Here is a 19,675-nt window from a genome sequence, read left to right as displayed (position 1 = left end):
CTGCTGAGCCCCTCCGTGGGCTGAGTGGGCATCTGCATTGTGGGGGGGCTTCCCAGGCCAGCCTTGGCCATCTCACTGCCACTGCCACCACCCAGTGGGACATCAGCACCCCCAGCATGGGCCTGTGTGTGCCATGGACACTGATCAGTGCCTGGGTGTCCCAGGGAAAGCACGTGGGTGTCCACTGTGCTGGGGTGAAAACCAACGAGCAGCCCCCTCACAGGGAGCCCCCAAATCTGCTCCATCAAAGAAGAACAAGGAGGACTCAGGCCAGGCTGGGATCCTTGAATCCAGAGGACAGATGTGCTCCAAAGGAGGGAGCAGGTGACAGCTTTGGACACCCTGTGACACAGCTGTGCCTGAGGGTCTGTGTGCTCTGGAGGGCAGGATGGGGCTGGACACGCAGCCCAAAGCATCCCTGGGGCTGGAGCTGCTGCCTCCACACTGCCCCTTTGCCCAGGGACATCCCCCTCTGCCCTGGCACGTCTCCACTGCCCCCCACATCGGGGACACAGGGCTGAGCAACCCATTGCACCTCAGACTCTTCACCAGACACTGCTGGACACTGCATTTGCTGTCCCTGTCCCCTCTGAGCCCCATGCACCACACCCTTCCTGCAGTGTCCGGCTCTGCCTTCCCAGTATCACAAGCTGGAATGAAAATCCCGGGATTGCTCGCAAATTTTGTAGCTGGACTGCTACAAAAAGTGTCCAGGCAAGCATGGAAATCCCAGGGTGTTTCTGTGCCTGAGGCAGGCAAGACAGCGGTCACTCCATGGCCAGGGCTCCTTTTCTCCCGGCTTTTCTCTTTTGGAGCCGGGATCTCTTTGAAGTCCCAGCGTGAGTGTCACAGCCCCTCCAAGGGGACGTGGCGGCACTCCCTCACTCCGGAGAGCCCTTGTGATGGATGCCGTGTGCCAGGATTGGGTGTCCTGCAGGAGCGGCGGTGGGAGGGCTGGGGGATGACCTCAGAAGCGTTTAGTCACGGTGGCTTGCAAAGATGACGGGAAATGCAATGTACAGAGGGAAACCCAGCGCCTTCCGTACCGCTCCAGCGCACCGGCACGCACGGATGCACTCGGGAGATGAGCTGCGGCTGCTGCCCCCCAAGTCAGGGGCGCACTGGGCACCCTTTGCCACCACAGTGACATGTGGGAAGGTTTCAGACTGTCTTTAGGGCTCTCCCATCCCCCAGGAGCAGAGGGTGCAGGCAGGGTGGGTGCAGGCAGGATGGGTGCCTGCTCTGGAGGAACAGGATCTGTTGAGCCAGGCAGTGCCACCCATTCACACAGTGCCACCATCCACCAGTGTCACAGTGTCACCCATCCATGCCACAGTGCTGAGCAGTGGGGAGAAAACAGGGTGGGTTTTTCTTTCTCTGCATAATTGCTTTTTTTTTTTTGAGGAGAAAAGCTGTTTCTTTCCTGGCCTCATCACCATCTGCCCGTGGCGGCCGGGGAAGGCAGAGCCCAGCAGCTGTGGGTCCGGGCAGCTGCTCAGCCTCATGGCCAGGTCTTAATGCAGGGGGGCTTTGCGCCAGAGCAGCAAAAAGGATTTGCTGGACAAACATGGATCTGCCTCACTGGAGCCTGGGGGATACCTGTTTCCAGCCCAGACAAGAGGCTGTGGGGGTGGCTCTGGTTGGCAATGGTCTGTCTGGACTTGCAGGGCTGGGCAGCAAGGATGAGCACAGAGCAGGTGTGGCCAAGACTTCCAGGAAAACAAACCCCATCCCAACCTGGCAGCTTTGCCCTGGAGCTGTTGTACCAGTGACCCCTGGGCAAGGGGTGGAGCAGTGGCTCTAACCAGTACAGCCAGTGCAGAACCAGTGCACCCTGAAGGGCCTCGGGAGGTGAGGTAGGATGCCATCCTGCCCGGGTTGGATGAGCCTGGGGGAGTTCTTTGTGCCAGCCCTGAGCTCACACTGTTGTGCTCACACACCCATGCCCACACTTAGCTCTTCACTTGTCCTGCTTCATCTGGGACAGGGAGTTGAGCTCCCTGATCCAGCTGAAAACCACCCCATCTGTCCTTCCCATCATCCTTCTTCCTCCCGTTTTCTGGTTCTGCACATCCCTCCAGCCAGCTTTCCCCATAAGTGCAGGGCTGTGCCTGAGCCAGCTCCAAATCGACCCCTGGAGCTGTGCTTCTACTTACTGGTTTGTGTCCCTGTTATAGACACAAGAAATGTCCCTGTCCCCAAGGTGCAGTGGGCAGCACCCTTGGGCAACACAGACAACCCTCTCCAGGATGAATTCTTCCCAAATCCAGGTCAGCCCTGCTATAAGTGCCACCACTGTATGCACAGCAACACTGCCCACCCACCCCCTGAGAAATAGCCCAAAAATGCTACCCTGTGCAGGGGTGCCACTGTTTTTCTTCTGGATTTGCTGTGGGAATTCAGTTCCCCAGGACCAGGGTGCTCCAGCCCCACTGGTGCCTGGTACAGGGCGCTGGGATGGCTCAGAGATGGCAGGAGGCCACAGCATCCGTCACCCTGCTCCTCATCTGCCCCACAGCTTTGTGGGACAGCTCAGCAGGGACGGAGGGGTGCGGAGGGGGTCTCACAATGTCCTGGAGTGGGATGGGGATGTGCAATCAAAGAGATTCTTGCAGTGCAGGAGAGAGACTTGCAGTTCAAATTGGTGTTGTGCAGTGCAAGGGATGGTCTCATACTGGGGAGGGTCCTGCAATGCTTAGGGGGTCTTGCAATGTGTAGGACCCTGCAATTCAAGGAGGGGTCTTGTTTTACAGTGGGGAGGTCTTACTATGTGTGTTTGGGAGTCCTTCAATTCAAGGGGCCCCTTCCTGGAGGGGTCTTTCCATGCTGAACTAGTGCTGGAGGAGGAAATCCTGCAATTCATGGATGCTCCTGAAATGCAGAGAAAGGTCTTGGGATCTTCCAGTTTATGGGAAGGTCTTACGTTGCAAGGGGGCTCTTGCTGTGCCTGGGAGTGGTCTTGCCATGAAGTGAAGCTTGCATTGTGTGGGGCTCCTGAAATGCAGGGAGGGGTCTTGCCATGCAGTGGGGTCTCTCAGGGAGGGTATCCCACAATTCAAGGAGGCTCCTGAAATGCATGGAAAGATCCCGTTATACACTGGAGGGGGGGTCTTACAACGTGGGAGGATCCCGCAATTCACAGGGGCTTTGTCATGTAGGGAAGGGTCCGTGCATGCGGGGGAGTCCCGCAGGAAGGAGGCGGGGATGATGCCCTGAGACTCGGGGGGGTCCTGCCCTGCCGAGGGCCCCGCGGGGGTGCGGGGGGCGGGCGGGGGTCGCGGCGGGGCCCGTCCCCGGCGGGCGGGGGGTGCGGGGGGTGCGGGGGGCGGTGCCGCGGTCCCTGCGCTATAAAGGCGGCGGCGGCGGGGCGGGCGCGGCGGCGGCGCTCGGTGTCGTTCGCTCGGTGTCGTTCGCTCGGTGTCGGTCGGCGGCGGGGCAGGATGACGGCAAACGGGACGGCGGAGCCGGTGCAGATCCAGTTCGGGCTGATCAATTGCAGCAACCGGTACCTGACGGCGGAGGCGTTCGGGTTCAAGGTGAACGCCTCTGCGGCCAGCATGAAGAAGAAGCAGATCTGGACGCTGGAGCAGGACGGGGAGGACTCCAGCGCCGTCCTGCTCAAGAGCCACCTGGGCCGGTACCTGGCGGCCGACAAGGACGGGCGGGTGAGCTGCGACAGCGAGGAGCCGGGCCCCGACTGCCGGTTCCTGGTGCTGGCCCACGGCGACGGGCGGTGGTCGCTGCAGTCCGAGCCCCACCGCCGCTTCTTCGGCGGCACCGAGGACCGCCTCTCCTGCTTCGCCCCCGCCGTCTCTGCCGCCGAGAAATGGAGCGTTCACCTGGCCATGCACCCCCAGGCCAACCTCTACAGCCTGGCCCGCAAGCGCTACGCGCACCTGGGGCCCCGCCGCGACGAGCTGGCCGTGGACCGCGACGTGCCGTGGGGCGTGGATGCGCTCATCACCCTCCTGTTCGTGGACCAGCGGTACAGCCTGCAGAGCTGCGACCACCGCCTGCTCCGCAGCGACGGCCGCCTGGTCCCCGCCGCCGAGCCCGGCACCGCCTTCACGCTGGAATTCCGCTGCGGAAAGGTGGCCTTTCGCGACGGGGAGGGCCGCTACCTGGCCCCCTCGGGGCCCAGCGGCACCCTCAAGGCGGGCAAGAGCGCCAAGGTGGGCAAGGACGAGCTGTTCGCGCTGGAGCAGAGCTGCCCGCAGGTCGTGCTGCGAGCTGGCAACGATAGGAATGTCTCCACCCGGCAAGGTACGAGGGGATGGGGGCTGCGGGTGGGGGGAACGGGAGACCTCGGCAGCCCCAGAGTCGCAGGGCTGTAGCCGCCTCGGGGTATCCTGCATCCCTCGGGTATCAGTTTCCCTCGGGAATCGCCTGCCCCGAGCAGCCGCCTGGATCCCTCCGGCATCGGCGTCCATCGGGCATCGCCCGCCCCGAGCAATCCTTGCATCCCTCCGGCATCACTTCCACTCCATCACCTCAGAATCGCCACCTCGGCGTGGCCCCCCCGCAGCACTGCCCCCAGCCCCCAACATCCGCTGCCTTCCTGCAGCAGCCACCCACAGGGTGCCCCCCTGCATCCCTCTGCCATCGCCTCCCCTGCTCAAACCCCTTCTCACACCCCTCCTCTGAAACCACCATCTCCCCCGGGCACCCCCTGCACCCCTCAGCATGGCTGCCCGCGGTCCCTCCCCCAAACCCCCATCACGATCCCCCCGCATCCCTCCCACATCCCTTCCCCTTCCCCCCTCCCGCATCCCTTCAGCATCGCCTGCCTGGGGGCCCCCATCCCTCCCGCACCCCCATCCCCGCTCCATCGCCTCTGCAGGGCGCCCGGGGGGGCAGGGATGGCGAGGGGCCTGCCTTGGGGTGCAGGGATGGACAGGGAGGGGGGCTGGGAGGGGGTGGATGGAGTCTTCCGTCGCCGTGAAGGAGGCAGGGCTGTACCCCTCGCCTTCCTTCCTTTGGAGCTCATTGTTCGCCCAACAAAGCCTCCACCAATCTCCCCCTCGCCCGAACACGGCTGAGCCATTTGCCCAGCGCAGCTGGGAGGCTGCGGCTCCCCCCGGGGGGCTCTGGTTCCCCCCAGGGGGCTGAAGTTCCCGTGGGTGGGGGGCTGGGAGGCAGCGTTACATAAAGGGCTTTGCCGAAACTCCCGCATCCTGCGCCCACCCGCACAAAGGCAGCCGTCCCTCGCAACCCGCTGCACCGTCCCTGTCCCCTCCGCTCGCCAGAGGGGCCGCGGTGCCACCCGCGGTGCCACCCCCTCGGGGATCCGGTCACATTCAGAGCTCCCCGGACACGTGGAGCCCGCGAGTGCCCACCGAGCATCCCAGCCCCGCAGCCAGGGCTCCCAGCTGGATGCCGGGGGCTCCCTGCTCTGCAGTGCTGGGGATCCCTGCTCTGCTACGCCCGGGGGTCCCCGGTGTGGCCCGGGGGTCCCCGGTGTGGTCCGGGGGTGCCCCGGGGCTCATCGCCGGCGCGCCAGGTCAGGCCGGCGCACGCCGGGTGTGGGATGGGTGCGAGCATGTAGCAAAGCCTGGAGGAACAGTGGGGAATTTTTTTGTGTGTATATGTTGTATTTCAAGGTTGCTGCTTAGCCTCGATCCGTGCCTGGGCAGCTCCGAGCGGGAAGCTCCGTGCTGTTCTCCTGTCCGAGGGCAAATCCCGCAAAGAAGCCCATTAAAAAATAAATAAATAAATCTGCCAAGATGGGCAGTGGGGATGGTTTTCCCAGGCATGGGGATTTGGGGAAGAGGAGGAGAGGATGGCGGTGGCGGGAGGATGGCGGGAGGCTGTCGCAGCGCCGTGGGGGAAGGGCTGCTGCAGCCCTTTGTCACCAGAGATGGGGAAACCAGATGTGGGGAGAGATGTGAGGGACGGAGCAGTGGCGGTGGGGGACCCGTGGTGGCGGGAGACCCCATGGAGCGGGTGGGAATGCTGCTGGCTGACCCTCCGGCTTTGTCTAATTCGGAAAGGATGGGGGAGCAGGAAGGGGGGGAACAAATCTCCCCAGCAACAGAGGGCTCTGGGCTGTGCCCGGCCCCTTTCCAAGCAAAATACAGCGGGAAGGGCCGCGCTGGGGCTGCACATCCTCGCTCGAGTCCGTTTTGGCTGGAGAAGCCGTTTCCACCCGGTTTATCCTTCCCGATGGCAGTGGAAGGCTGGGAGCCGCCGCTTTCTGGGGCTCATCCTCCTCCCATTGTGAAAGCGCCGTGTCCCAGCGTTACCAAGAAGGCAGCAGAAAGAGCCGTCGGAGGAAGCGGCTCCAGACAGCCTTTCCCCCGCCGAGCTGATAAGCGCCGTGCTGCTGGCAGATGCTCCCATGGCCCCTGGGGATGGGGGATCTGGGATGCGGGCAGGGGGCGGCTGCAGCTCGGCATAGCCTCGTGGGAAAAGGCAGCTTGGTCCTGTGTGGAGTCAAGGAGGGAGCAGGGATGTCAGTGGCTGTGCCCCCTCTGCCCCATGGGAGGAGCAGGGATGGGTCCATGGGGTTCTTCTGTGGTTCCCTTGGCTGGGACCGAGCTTTGGAACAGTGTTGTCCCACCAGTGCCAAGTCAGCTCCTGGCTTGGCGTCTCCTCCCTGTCCCGGGGATGGCCGGTGCCAGCAGCCCCTGCACACCGGGGACCACGACACAAACACCCCCGGGCCAGCAAGGGATGGGTTCCAGCCCTTCCCCTGCTCCGGCACAGGGGCTGGGGCTATCCCTGGCACCTCTCCCCTGCCCCAGCAGGACAGGATTCCCGCGTTCCCCGAGAGTTCCCATCTCCCGTTTGCACCTCAAAGCGAGCGGAGCCGGGCGCTGCCAGCGGCGAGCAGCCTCCTCCCCGCTCAATGGCTCCTTTCTAGCCCGGCTGCGGCAACAAAGAGCCCTTTGTGGGCGCGGGGGTCCCGGGGGCAGAGCTCTGGCGTCCTCCCCGCTGGTCCCCTGCCAGCCCCCCGCCCGGCCGAGGTGTGCCCCTGCCCCCCACCCGCCTGGGGGAGAGGGTGGGCTGGCTCGGGAGGGAGGAATTCCAGGAAATGGGATCTGGGGAGGAGGGCGAGCGAGCGCAGCGGTGAAGGGAGCGCGCCTGGACGTGCCGTGTTGGCAGTGGGGAGCTGTGCCTTGGGGCCAGGACCCCTCCCGGCATGGGCTGAGCCGGATTTCAAACCCCCAGCTCATCTCGGTGCCACGGCAAAGGCAGGAAAATGCGGCTCCAGGGCAGGGGGCACGAAGGCTTGGATGTAGATTTTCGTCTGGAGATGCCAAGTGGCCTGTTGACACTCGGGGGATACCACAAAGCCACAGGAAATCCACAGGGAAGGAGGGGTGGGTTTTTCAGGAAATTCATGTTTCACCCCTGCCCGTGACCCCTTTGCAGAGCTGCACCCTCAGCAGAGAAGCTGCTGGCTCCTCGTGCTCCAGGCTGTTGGATTTACACAAAAGCCAGTTTGGATTTCTGCAGGGGTGCAGTGTAAGCCCAGCTGAAGGGCAGGGAGGGGGCAGGAGGAGTCTCTGAGCACGTGTGGGTGCAGCACTGGGTGGAGGTGCCAGAGCCCACAGGGAGCCCAGACCCGACCTGTGCTGGCAGCACTGGGAGCAGCATCCCAGTCCCATCCTGAAATCCTGCCCTGCTGCCCTGGGGGCTCTGCTGGGCGCTGCCTGCTCTCCTTCCGTGGGGCAATCCAGGCAATCCGGGCTCGGCTGTTTCCAGCTGGAACCGTGCGGTTTTTGAAAGGAGAGTTGGAAGGTGGGAAAGGTGCTCCTTCCTCTCCATGGAGCTCATCCTGCTGGCTCTCACCAGCATCCCAGGACGGCTCATGGGAGAGATTCTGTGTGAGCTGAGCATAGAAGGGAAACTTTTCTACATATCCTGAATGCCCTCACTGGGTCTGCAATCCCCCATGTGTGGAGGTCAACAGAGCTACAACAAACTCTGCTCCTTCAGAGGGAGAAGCCCGGCTCTGGGGGAGGTACAGGAAGGCGTGTGCCTGCTCTGGGATGGCCACAGCCCTCCTGGTACATCCACAGCCATGGCTGGAGAGCAGCGAGGGCTCCAGCATCACTCCTGCAAACCCACCAGCCTGGAAACCTTGGCAGCCAAGGACTTGGGGAGCCTTTCCAGCTCTCTGAGCACCTCAAGCCCAGGGACTCGGCACTAAGAAACCCTGGGGTGACAACCTCAGCATTGTCCCCAAGATCCCTGTGGCAGAGTTGGAGGATATCTCATGCCAGGAATTTTGGGGCGTGCAGGCGTAACTCCACCTCCCCCCACAAAAAGAGCCGCTGTTTTCTCGGCCCCCTCCCCCTCCAGCTGTAATTAGCAGCTTCGTCAAGGTCAGGATGAGCAGTGCCCGCTCCAGACTGTGAATTTACCAAGAGCGTTAATTAATCCGTGATTGCAGTGGGAGCGGTCGGGCCGGGCGCTGCGGCTCCACAGCAGGGGATGGCTGTGGGGACAGCCTGTCCTCCCCCGCGGGGACACGGGGACATCTCCGAGGGACCCACCATGTCCTGCAGCCCGTGCTTCCTGCAGTTTCCCCCATCCCGCCCGGCTGCAGCCCCCACTCTCCCGCTCCAGCGCAGTTCCAGCCCTTTGAAGGCTCCTCCTGCCCCAGCCGGGGCCGCATTCCTTTGTGCTGAGTCGCTGTAACCCAACCCCAGGCTGCTTTTGGGGAGGGGGCGTGGGAGACCCTCCTGCTGCCGGGTCCTTCCAGGCAGAGGGGAAAGCCAAAGCTCCGTGCAGGGAGAGTGTGGAAAATGGGCTGGCAGGGAGGTGTGTGCCCTGTGCTCCATGCCAGGGGGCTCTGGGGAGAGGGAGCAGTGTTTGGAGGCTCCTGGCACTCCCTGTCCTGTCTCCAGCCCGTCCTGTGACACACAGCATCCCCCTGGCTCTGCCCAGCCTGGTCCCTGCAGGTCACTGAGTTCTTCCCAGAAAAGTCAGTGAAGGGAAGCACCAACCCCACTCCTCCCCCACAAACCACAGGGACCCACAAGTTTGGGGAGCCCAGGGGTGCTGCCAGCCTTGAGGGATGGGCTGTGTCCCCCAGGGTCACCTCCCCACAGCCCAGCCTCTCCGTGAGCCCCTGCAGAGCCCCTCTCTCTCCGTTTTACAGTCCTGGATTGGGGCTGGAGCTGCCTGGCGCCGGGATGCAAAATCAAAACCAAATGTTCCCACAACCACCAGCTCAGCCTCTGGCAGTGCTGGGAGGCGGTGACTGAGAGCCGAGGACGTGGCCAGTGGGGCTGGGCTGGTGGCCATCAGCACCCAGTGCCCCCTGTGCTGCCCAAATACCCTGGGGAGAGGAGCACCAGGGTGGCTGCGTGTCCATCAGGAGAGTCATGGGATCCCAGAATGGTTGGGTTGGGAGGGGTCATGGGCAGGGACACCTTCCACCAGACTGGGCTGTTCAAAGCCCCATCCAACCTCACCCTGAACACTTCCAGGGATGGGAGCTGCAGGAGCTGCTGGAGGGTGCCTGGTGAGAGGGGGGATGCTGTGAACAGGTGGAAGCCACAGGCCAGTGGGGATGTGGGGGATAAGATTATGGTCAACAAAATGAAACCTTCAAAACCTGATCCCTTTGGGAGCAAAGCCTGATCCCTTTGGGAAAGGTGGGTGATGGATATGCAAAGCAGAGGCTGCTCCTGTGTGTTGGGATGGGGCCTGACTGGAGACAGGGCTGGGTGATGTGGAGCTGCAGGACAGCTGGGTGCAGCTGCTGGGACGTCCTGGTGGCTTCCCAGAGCAGCAGGGCCACCAAGACTGCAGTCCCTGAAGCCCTTCCAGTGACTGTGTACAGCACTGCTTGAAATCCCAGCAGCCCAGAAACTGGGATACATCGTGGGGGTGTGAGGGGCTGAACATGTGGCCAGCCCCCACCTCCCTCAGCTGCTCCTCATCAGATTTGTGCTCCAGACCCTTCCCCAGCTCTGTTTCCCTTCTCTGGACACGCTCCAGCATCTCCATGTCTTTACTTTATTGGAAGGAGCAGACCTAGACAGAATGTGGACTTGGAGCCTTTGCACCCCTGCAGCAGGGAGGGATGCAGGTGTGTTTGGCTCTGGAGAGTTCATCCAGTCCCACTAAACTCCCATTTCACTGAGCTCAGTATTGGGGCTGAGCTCTGCACCTCAGCTCCCTCCCCAAAACCCAGCACAGAGCTCGGCCATTGCCTTTGGCTACAGCTCGTGGCTTGCATCCCCAAAGTGTTTTTAGGCTGAAATCCACCAAGCTGGAGAGCTCTGGAGCAGTTTTGGCCCTGCTAGCCCTGACTAAGCAGGTTTGCTCGGGCTCAGGGCCTGAGGTGGATGCACACGTGGCTGGCAGTGGCCCAGGGCTGTGGCTGGTGGCCACAGGACCAGCTGCATCCACCTCTGCATGGAAATGCTGTCTCTGGCCCCTTGGGTGCAGGGATGGGCCATCCTGGCTGGCAGAGCTGGGGGACAGGCTGGTGCTGAAGATTTTGGAGAGTCAGGGAAAGGCTTGGCTGCCCTGAGGCTTTGCTGAGCCTCCTGTCCCTGCACACCTCACTGCCCCAGCAGGATGTGAAAATTGTGGATGAAAAACGTTATCATGGTCTTTAAACATGCCATGAGCTGGGATTCATGGTGCTGCAGTGGCCTCTGCTAATGGGCTGAGTAACCTGGCTGCCACCTTTGGGAAAAACTGCAGCCCTTTTCCTTATAAAATATCTGTGTTGGTCTTTGCTCCATTGTGATGGAGCTGCTGAGGCAGGAGTGGAAGCTCATGGCTGCCCATCCCTTGTTCAGGACCTTAACACCAAATAACCAAATGAAAACCTGGATTTGAACCCCAAATGCCAGAGGGGAGATCCATGTGAGGGATTTAGGAGCCACCAAAGCTCACCCAGGAAACAGGAGCCCCTCTCAGTTGGGTTTCCTGCACCCGGACCTGCTGGGGGTGGGTTGTGGTCCCACCCCCCCATCTCCATCTGTCTCTGGTCTGTAGGGATGGACCTTTCAGCCAACCAGGACGAGGAGGGTGACCAGGAGACCTACCAGCTGGAGATCAACAAGGACACCAAGAAATGCGCCTTCCGCACCTACACCGGGAAGTACTGGACCCTCACCTCCAACGGGGGCATCCAGTCCACTGCCTCCACAAAGTGAGTCCCCTGTCCCAGGCGGTGCCTGGGCTTCAGAGCAGCCTCTGCGTCTCTCAGGGGAATTCTAGGGGGTTTTCCAGCTTGGGTGCTCATCCCAAACGCTTCCCAGCAGAGGCAGTGCATTTTCGGAGAGGCAGGGATGGGTCAGGGCTTGCCGCCCACGATGCTCTGCAAGTCCCTGGGGCCACATAATCCTTCCCGGCCGGCTGGGGCTGTCGAAATGCTTTGCCCTGCAGTTCAACCCTGAGAGCCAGGCGGAAACCCCAAAAGTGCCTTTGGCTGCCTGCCTGCCTCCTGCCCGCGGGGTGAGGGCTTCCCAGCGGGATGGCCACCACAACACAGTTCATCCTGCAAAAACAGATCGAATCAGGCTCTGCTGATCCAGCCAGGGCCCTTCCCAAGCCAGCAGGGTGGCAGTGGCAGGGTCCCCCTCCATCACAGCCCGCTGACTGTCCTCTCTGCCCCACAGGAACGCCAGCTGCTACTTTGACATCGAGTGGTGCGACAAACGCATCACCCTGAAAGCTGCCAATGGCAAATACGTGACAGCAAAGAAGAACGGGCAGCTGGCAGCCTCCATGGAGACAGCAGGTAAGGGACCCTTGGGGACCCCACACCGGGGCAGCAGGGGATGAAAAAAGTCCCCCTAGAGAAGAGAAGCCTGCTCTTCTTCCAAGTGATGCTCAGGCAATAAGTTCACTAAGTGATTGTTTGAGATGGGGTGGGTGAGAAAACGGTGAGGGGCACGGCCCCTGCTCCTCACTGCTGCCTGCCAGCTTTGGGGTCTGGCTCTGTGCCCCCCTGGCTGCTCTGACAGCCCCTTCCCCTCGGTGCAGGCGAGACGGAGCATTTCGTGATGAAGCTGATCAACAGGCCCATCATCGTCCTGCGTGGCGAGCACGGCTTCATCGGCTGCCGCAAGGTCACCGGCACCCTGGACTCCAACCGCTCCTCCTACGACGTCTTCCAGCTGGAGTTCAACGATGGGGCCTACAACATCAAGGGTGAGTCCCCAGGGTGGCTGTGAGCTGGGGGGTGGTGGCCTTTGGGGTCCCCAGGGTGGCTCATGAGGCCACTGTGTCCCTTGTCCTGCAGATACCACTGGGAAGTACTGGATGGTGGGGAACGAGTCATCCGTCACCAGCAGCAGCGACACCCCCGTGGACTTCTTTTTTGAGTTCTGCGACTATAACAAAGTGGCCATCAAAATCAATGGCAAATACCTGAAGGGCGACCACGCCGGGGTGCTCAAGGCATCGGCCGACACCATCGACGCCTCCACCCTCTGGGAATATTAATGCACTTTAGGGTACCTCCCGTTGCCAACTTCTCTTTCCCTTCCTGTCCTCTTTTCCTTTGGGTTCTGTTTCTCCTCTCTGTAACAGGATTTTCAGACTGGCTTGCCCTTCCCTCCTGCCATACAGTTGGTGCGTTATGTGGGAGGTGGATCTCCATAAATCCCTGTAAGAACTGGAAAAGTGGTGGGGCTGCCTGCCTATAGCTTTGTAGAGGGGTCTGTCTCTATCCTCCCATCCCTCCAGGTTTGCTGGGCTTGGAAATGGCTGTATCTCCCTCCTGGCCCTGAGCATCACCTTAGGTAGTTTATTTTCTTCTCCTCGATTAAAAAAAGGGAATAAGATCACCTCTGTGCTCGCTTCTGCCATATCAGCACTGGCACAGCCTCAGACTGTGCTGCCAGTGTCCCCTGGAGCATCCATCCTGTCCTGCCCTGCTGCAGTCAGGGGTGCAGTGATGGTGCTGGGCTCAGCTGGCTCAGCTGGCTGGTCCCAGCAGCTTCTCTCCCCTCCTAGACTGTGGGGCAGGTTTATCCCCAGCAGAGCTGTAAGAGGTGACCTTACATATCACAGCATCCCTGGGGATGGGGCTGGCGTGTGCTAGCACATCCCTGTGGAAGGGTCAGCAAGCTGCCCCTCCCCAAACACCTGGAAATGATTCTTTAGGGTGATCCTGTCTGGAAAGCCTCAGCCTTTCATCTCATGGAGCCCCACGCTCCTCCTGTCCCTCCACCCCTCCTTGTGCTTTTGGCTCTGGAGGAGCATCCCAGACCCTGATGGTGGGTCCAGCCTGCCCCGAGGCTGGTCCTGCTGCTGTGCCTGGAGGGGAGGGCGTGGGGGGACACAGAGCCAGCCTGTGACAGGGTGGGGGCTTCATCCAGCCCATCTCTGGTGGGCTTTGGGCTTTTGGTTGGCTGACGGGATCTCCCTGGGGCAGTGGCTGGAAGCATAAACTGCAGATTTTGGTTTACAGAATAGAAAAGTTCCTTAGCAAACTTTGCACAGTGATATTTGCTCAGTACCTTTGATGTTGTTTTTTTCTCTCTCGTAAAATACTGGAACAGTGAAGCGAATCACTGAACACCTAATGCTGAATTAGGAAGCGCCCGCTCCCGCGGGCACCCCGAGGGGGCAGCTCCTGGTCCCGCCACCCCCAGGGCACCTGGGCTGGGCTCTCATGAATTGTAACCCTTCTGGAAAAGGAAAAAAAGAAAAAAAAAGACCAAAACAGTATTTTTGTTAGTCTCTATTTATATATGCTCTCCATGGCACTGTGTGACCAGCTGTTGTCTGTACTAGGTCTGCATTAGAGTTTTAATGCCGTCTGTAATGGGTGATGCTGCGTGTTCCTTAGGGTGTTGAAAGGCACTTTATCCTTTGGGGCCTTCCCAGGGCCGGTATCTGCTCCCCACAAACACACCAAGGAGCCTTTTCCTGCGTGGGCCCCCTCTGCAGAGGGGGAGCGCTGGTCCCACCCCACGCCAAGGGTGCTCTCGGCATCGCTGCCGTGCCAAACCAGGGCCGGTCCCTTCTGCCGGAGGCCAGGCAGGGGCTCGTCAGCCTTAAAGCCATGAGGAGGGACCCCCCTCCACAGGAGCTCGGTGCTAAATTCAGCTGGGAGAACGAGCAGCTGTCCCCAGGCAAGGGGACAACTCTGGGCTGGGGTCCCTGGCGGGTGCAGGGGATCCTGGCTGGGACTCTACCTCGGCTCTGCGCTCACATCCCGGGGCTGCCCGCGCCCCCCGGCACCACCTGGGACCACGCTGCCCCTCCAAGGAGCGAGTGTCTCGCAGCCCTGTGTGACCCTGTGACTTGACACACACTCTCGCTGGCCTTCACCCCCTCCCCGTGTCACCTCCTCCCCATCCCCGTCACGGTCCCAACCATGTAATTCCTGCTCTGGCTTCTCCCGTGTGACACTAGGTCAAACATCTCTCCTGTTTCCTCTTATCGGGTGTCGTGACTCTCTGAAAACATCTCACTCTGAAAATTTAAGTTTTGGGTTTGTTTGTTTTTTTTTTATTATTATTATTTTTTTGTAAGTGCCATTTGTATAACTTAAAAAGAAAAATAGCTTCAAATGGAGAAAGATGAATTAAAAAATAAAACCTGCATTCGGATTCAACCTGGTGCGTGGTCTGCTTGGGCTGCAACAGCCTTTTAATGAGGAAAGAGCCTGAGTGTGGAGATTTGGGGTGGTGGAGCCTTTGTCTGACAAAAGTTGAGCTGGTTCTAGGGAGTTGAGGAGATGGGGGGAAGGGAATGGTGACTAAGAGGCTCCAAAGAGGGGCAAAGCCAAAGCCAGCTGGAGGCTGGGTCACCTCTGAAGATGCTCAGAACAGCCTGAAGCCACTGAGCCCAGGGACATTGGGATGGGTGACCCATGGCTGAGTCAGGACCATCTCATCTGCAAACCAGCTCTGCTGCCCTCGCAGCCAGGAGCAAAGCTGGGCCCCCACAGAGCCTTTTCTCTGCATTCAGGTGTTTCACCCCCATAGGATGGCCCAGATGGGAAGGAAGAGCCCTGGGATGGGGGGTTTGGGTGGAGGGGTGGTTGGGGGTCAGCAATCAGTGTCCTTTATTCAGGGATGTGGAAAAGGGCAAGGTAAAGGACTAAAAGAGGGAAGGGAAGCCCAGCACAACCCAGGTCTTGTCAAAGGGGTCAAGATGTGCCCCCAGCCCTCCCAAAGCAACTGAAACCAGCCCTGAAACTCAACCAACAGCACCTGCACCAAGAGCAGCCAGAGCTTCCCTGCCCATCACCACCACAGCCTAGCTGGGCACTGACAGGCTCCTGTTTCCTGGGGAAATGTAAAACTGGTTGGAAAAAGCCAAGTTTGGGACAGGGGGGCTGCCCAGCTCACCCCAGGCACACAACGCAGGGGGACAGGGGGATGGCATTGCCCAGAGGGACCTTCACCATCAGATGGGGGGGATGAGCCCTGCAAGGGCCAAAGGAAGGAAGGAAGGAAGGATGTGCAGTCCTGACTATAAACAGGGAGAAATCAGGGCAGTGCAGGAAATGCTGAGCAGCTCATCTGTGTGTGCAAACCTGGCTGTGACACCAGACTGTGACACAGCTCTGCCAGGGGCTGCCCAGCCAGGGCAGGGGCTCTGGAGCTGCAGGAAGGACTCTCCCCCTTCCCCTCTCCCCAGCTGCCACCACATTCCCTTTTTTCCCCTCCAGGCTGGATTCTGCATTTACCATCATTCACCACCACGCCAGCAAGAGGGGAAATCCCCTCAGTCTTTCTCCCACCCCAGTTTCCATTTAAAGGAGTGACTGGAAACCATTTTCTATCCCATCCAGTGTTTTCTCTGGAGCACATGCACCAGGTTAAGCTGTTCCAGGAGGGTCAAATGAGTTTTTGCCTTCTAACCTGGGGGGTTTCCACTGGCACAGGCTGGGATCTGGCCCCACTCCCTGGCATTGTCCCAGCACCAGGCTGGCACAGGCAGGATGGGAGGACAAGGTCATGGCTATATGAAAAGTACACAAGTGAAAGCCAGAGTGCACAAATTTATTTACAAAAATTCAAATTACAATATAATACAGGAACTTTTTACACACAGAATATTAGAACTGTTTACTACCAGAAGGTAAAGAAAAATATTTTTTGGTTTTTTTCTCCTTTTTTTTTTTAATAAACCACCTATTTATTTTCAGCTATTGTTATACAAAGTTGCAGAACATGCACATCTTTACAGGTCTTTCTTTTTTGTTTTAATACAACGTTTTGCTAAGTGCAAATACTAAGTTTCTCTCTCCACCTTTAAGGCAAGTAAATGGGACACTGCAATTAGCTGTAAGAAGTACCTGTTATGGGATCAGCCTGGGCACAGCAACCTCTTCATCGCCTTCAAAATCTTTAAACAAGTGGTTCCAAAGACTGTGGGGCAGGAGGGAAAGTGGGATGCAAGAGTTAGAGACCAAGTCAAGGCTGGATTGGGTGGCTCAGAAAATTTTGGGCTTTTCCTCTTTTTTTAAATAAATTGACACAGATTCAGAAACAACTTGAGATCTCCTGGGTTAGAGGGGGGAAGCAGCCACGTGCTTGGGCTGCAAGTTTTGGGTGCCATGGGTGTTTCCCTGGGGAGAGGAGCAGTGCTGGGCATGGTGTACCTGCACATCACAGACCAGGCACTGATTTATCCTCTCCTGGACATAGATAAGCCCTTGGCTTTGGGAGGGGACATCGGGAACTCTCTCTTCCCTCTGTATCCTCCAGGCTCCTCCAGGACCATGACAGCTGTGCCAGGGCAGCAGTGACCCCAATGGATCACAGTCCCCAACCTCCCCTTGCCACCTCTGCTGACATTTCTCCAGCCCCTCTGCTCCACATCCACACTTCCCTCTGCCAAGGCTCTGCTCTCCATGCCCACACATCCCTGGACATGCACCAAAAGATGGGACTGGACCACTACTTTTTGCTGGATGACCATCCTAGTTCCTTCATGGCTTGGGCCACTGGCTGAGCAGCTGAGCTGTGCCTCCCCTCCACTGCCTGATCCTTCCTGCACTCACCAGGCAGGGCAGATGCCTTGGAGAGTCTGGAGGGCTCATCCAAACCAGCCCTTGAGCTCAGAAAACCTCAGCTATTAAACAAACAGGATTCCCTTTCCATAAGGAAGCCACCACAGCTTCTTCTGACCTGGGTCTGTTCTCTCAGCAGCTGCTGTGACAAAGCCCTCACTGTCCAAATCCAACAGGATTCCTGCTCCTGCCTGCTGCAGGAATCAGTCAGTGCAAGGCAGGACTGAAACTTGGTCAAAGCCCAGCTGAGCAGCAAGTGATAAAGCTCCTGCAGCCCCTAGACTGCTGCCAGGAATAAATTCATTCAAAATAAAAAATTCCAGCAGCAAGGGAACAGCAGTTGGTTATTAATGCCAGAGAGGCCACGGCACAGAGGAGCGCTCCACAGGGAATGTTCGACCCACAGGCAAGGGGAAGAACACTCAGCTCCAAAAAGGATGGAAGTCCCCCTGTCTGGGAGACTCTCCTGGGGAGGACAGTCCCCAGATGCTGTCCCAGGCCCCTGTGCAGGAGCATCCCTCTGACACCCCGTGCCCAGTGCTCCCTGCACACCCGAGGGGATCGGGGTCCCGGGATGCTGCACGTGGGGCTTTGGCAGAAGCTGTGAGGTGGAGACAGGGAATTTTACCTGAAAAAACAAATAAACTCACAAAACACCTGGATGCTGAAATACAGGGGGGAATGACAAGAGGGGAAATGCACCCAGAGAGTTCCCAGCAGGACAGAACAGGATGAAGGCCAGAACAAAACATTTGGAGAACAACAGCACAACTGGGCTGCTAAAAGCCAGCCCAACATTCCTAGGAAAAGGGTTTTTTTCCACTCCAACCATTTTCTTTTCTAGATGGGGCCTGTACCAGACAGCACAGCCAAGGGCTGTGGAGAAAGGGCTTCGTGCCACCCTCCTCCCACAGCCCAGCACTGCACCCCCCACTTCTCACAAGGAAGTTTTGCTTTTCCCTCACTTTCTAAGCCTAGCAATACTCGGGTTTAACTTTTAACACGCTTCTCCAAAGCCAATTGAGCTGACACACACATTTTCATGAGTTATTTGGTGCTGTGGAAGCAGCCAGCTTCCTGCAGCATGGGGCTCCAGCTGCCCATTGGGTTGGGAGCCCCCATACCCAATCTCTCACAAATGGCTGCAGCTACGGGGAACATTCCCAATTTTCCTACTACGGGACACATCACTGCCTACACATCTATCTGGGTGTTTCCCAGGCAGTTTTTGCAATAAAGGGCACAGCTTTGGCTCCAGGTGGTTCCAGCAGCTGCCTGAGCACTGCTGCCAGGAGCTGGGGGAGGTTTGGGACACCAGATGAGAACAGCAAAGCAAAGGCCACATTTCAGAAGCTGAGGGGCACACACCTTTGGGGAAAAAACTGAGCCCTTCAAAGGGGGCAAGTTCAGTCCAGCCAAAGATTTGGGTGCCCAAATCTCCTGCCAGTTCCTAACACCCCCAAACAGAACATGGCTCTGGGTTTCCTACCAAGACCTCAGCAATGGGACGGCTGCTGCAGCCCCTCGCTCTGCCTGGAGAATGAGGAACACTAAAAATGCTACATTGACTTGCTTTTGAGCAATTAGTTTCTGCTGAGAGGTGCCAGCAGGATGCAAGGATGCTGGAGAACACACAGGAACCCCAGCCCTGAGCCTCACCACAGGCAGGAGGCTGGGGCAGCTGCCTGCTGTTACCTCACTCCTGAAGGTCTTATACTTACTCAGATGCCAAATGTCTCCTCCCATCCCCCGGGACTCACTTTGCTGCTCTGGCCAGCAGGAAGACAGGAGTTTTGGAAATTCCCCAAGGAACTGTTGTCTCCCTGTGTTCCACAAAGTCTCACTTTTCCTCCCAACAGCTGCCTGAACAGGTTTTGTCAAAACAAAACATCTGGATGCCCAGCTCAGGGGGGAAACTCCACCCCTGGGAAATGTAGCACCAAACCCTGTTGCAGCACAGGTTGAAAAAGTTGGATTGGTTTGGAGAAGCCCTAGAGAGGGTGCAGTGCAGGGACACAGAGTCCCCTGGCTGCTGGCTAAACCCCAGAGGGGCTGGAGCGGGGAGGGGGTGACATTATGGGGTGGCTTTGCCCTGTGGTGACTCTGCCAAGCGCTGTGGGGGGGCAGGTCAGAACCGGTGCCGGGGCTGAGGGCCAAAGTGCATAGGCAGGTTGTGCTCCAGCTGCACGTTGATCTGGGGAAAGTCAAAGTTCACCCTCATGTTGGGCAGGGGGGGCACGTAGGGAGCGGGGATGGGGCCGATGTTGAGGGGGATGTTGTTGTACATGGGGCGCACGGGGGGCAGAGGGAACGGGGGGTGCACGAAGGGGTACGGGGCCATCCGGGGCTGGTGGAAGTTCTGAGGAACCGGCCTGGGGATGACTTCGATCCTCTGCATCTTCTCCATGGGCTTTTCCACGGGAGGGCCGATGCGCTTGAAGCTGTTCTCTGCACGGGGAGGAGAGCACAGAGCAGTCACCCCACAAACACAGAGCCCTGAGCTGGCCTGTGCCCTCCCCAGCACATTGCACAGCATCACTGCTGGCCTTTGCTCCAGGAGCTCTCCAGCCTGGCTCCTTTCACCATCACCACCCCACAAAGGGGGAACATTTCCTTCTGTGGGACCTGTACCCCCCATGGCACAGCTCAGAGGTGCTGCTGCCCCTCAGCAGCTTTGCCAAGCAGAGACATCCCCAACGCTGGTGCCACACGAGAACTGGACAC

The 19,675-nt window shown here is 59.1% G+C and overlaps 2 protein-coding genes across 6 annotated transcripts in view; one reads left to right on the top strand and one right to left on the bottom strand.

Annotated features, from left to right (window-relative positions):
• Positions 1-3,379: 3,379 nt before the first annotated feature.
• FSCN1 (fascin actin-bundling protein 1) lies at positions 3,380-14,542 on the top strand. The gene is made up of 5 exons (XM_014870676.2): positions 3,380-4,263; positions 10,966-11,122; positions 11,592-11,713; positions 11,959-12,126; positions 12,218-14,542. The coding sequence occupies exons 1-5, from the start codon at positions 3,441-3,443 to the stop codon at positions 12,418-12,420; spliced, it is 1,473 nt and encodes a 490-aa protein (XP_014726162.1). The 5' UTR covers positions 3,380-3,440; the 3' UTR covers positions 12,421-14,542.
• A 1,375-nt stretch (positions 14,543-15,917) lies between these two features.
• Positions 15,918-19,675, bottom strand: part of RNF216 (ring finger protein 216) — a 76,919-nt gene continuing 73,161 nt past the window's right edge. For all 5 annotated transcript variants that reach the window (XM_088174282.1, XM_088174284.1, XM_014870687.2 and 2 more), the window contains one exon: positions 15,918-19,399. In XM_088174282.1, the coding sequence (XP_088030408.1) occupies positions 19,080-19,399 (320 nt within the window). In that variant the 3' untranslated portion in view covers positions 15,918-19,079. The remainder of the gene's footprint in view (positions 19,400-19,675) is intronic.

The sequence above is a fragment of the Sturnus vulgaris genome, chromosome 16 (genome assembly GCF_052056855.1).
Source record: "Sturnus vulgaris isolate bStuVul1 chromosome 16, bStuVul1.hap1, whole genome shotgun sequence".
NCBI lineage: Eukaryota > Metazoa > Chordata > Aves > Passeriformes > Sturnidae > Sturnus > Sturnus vulgaris.
The sequence above is the reverse complement of the archived record's forward strand: the minus strand, read 5'-3'. Positions and strand labels throughout refer to the sequence as shown.

Bases quoted from the DNA above. Each gene is read 5' to 3' on its own strand.
- FSCN1 (XM_014870676.2), top strand. From the start codon at position 3,441: ATGACGGCAAACGGGACGGCGGAGCCGGTGCAGATCCAGTTCGGGCTG. The intron at 11,123-11,591 runs GTGAGTCCCCTG...TCTGCCCCACAG, and splicing joins CAGTCCACTGCCTCCACAAA to GAACGCCAGCTGCTACTTTG. The intron at 12,127-12,217 runs GTGAGTCCCCAG...CTTGTCCTGCAG, and splicing joins TGGGGCCTACAACATCAAGG to ATACCACTGGGAAGTACTGG.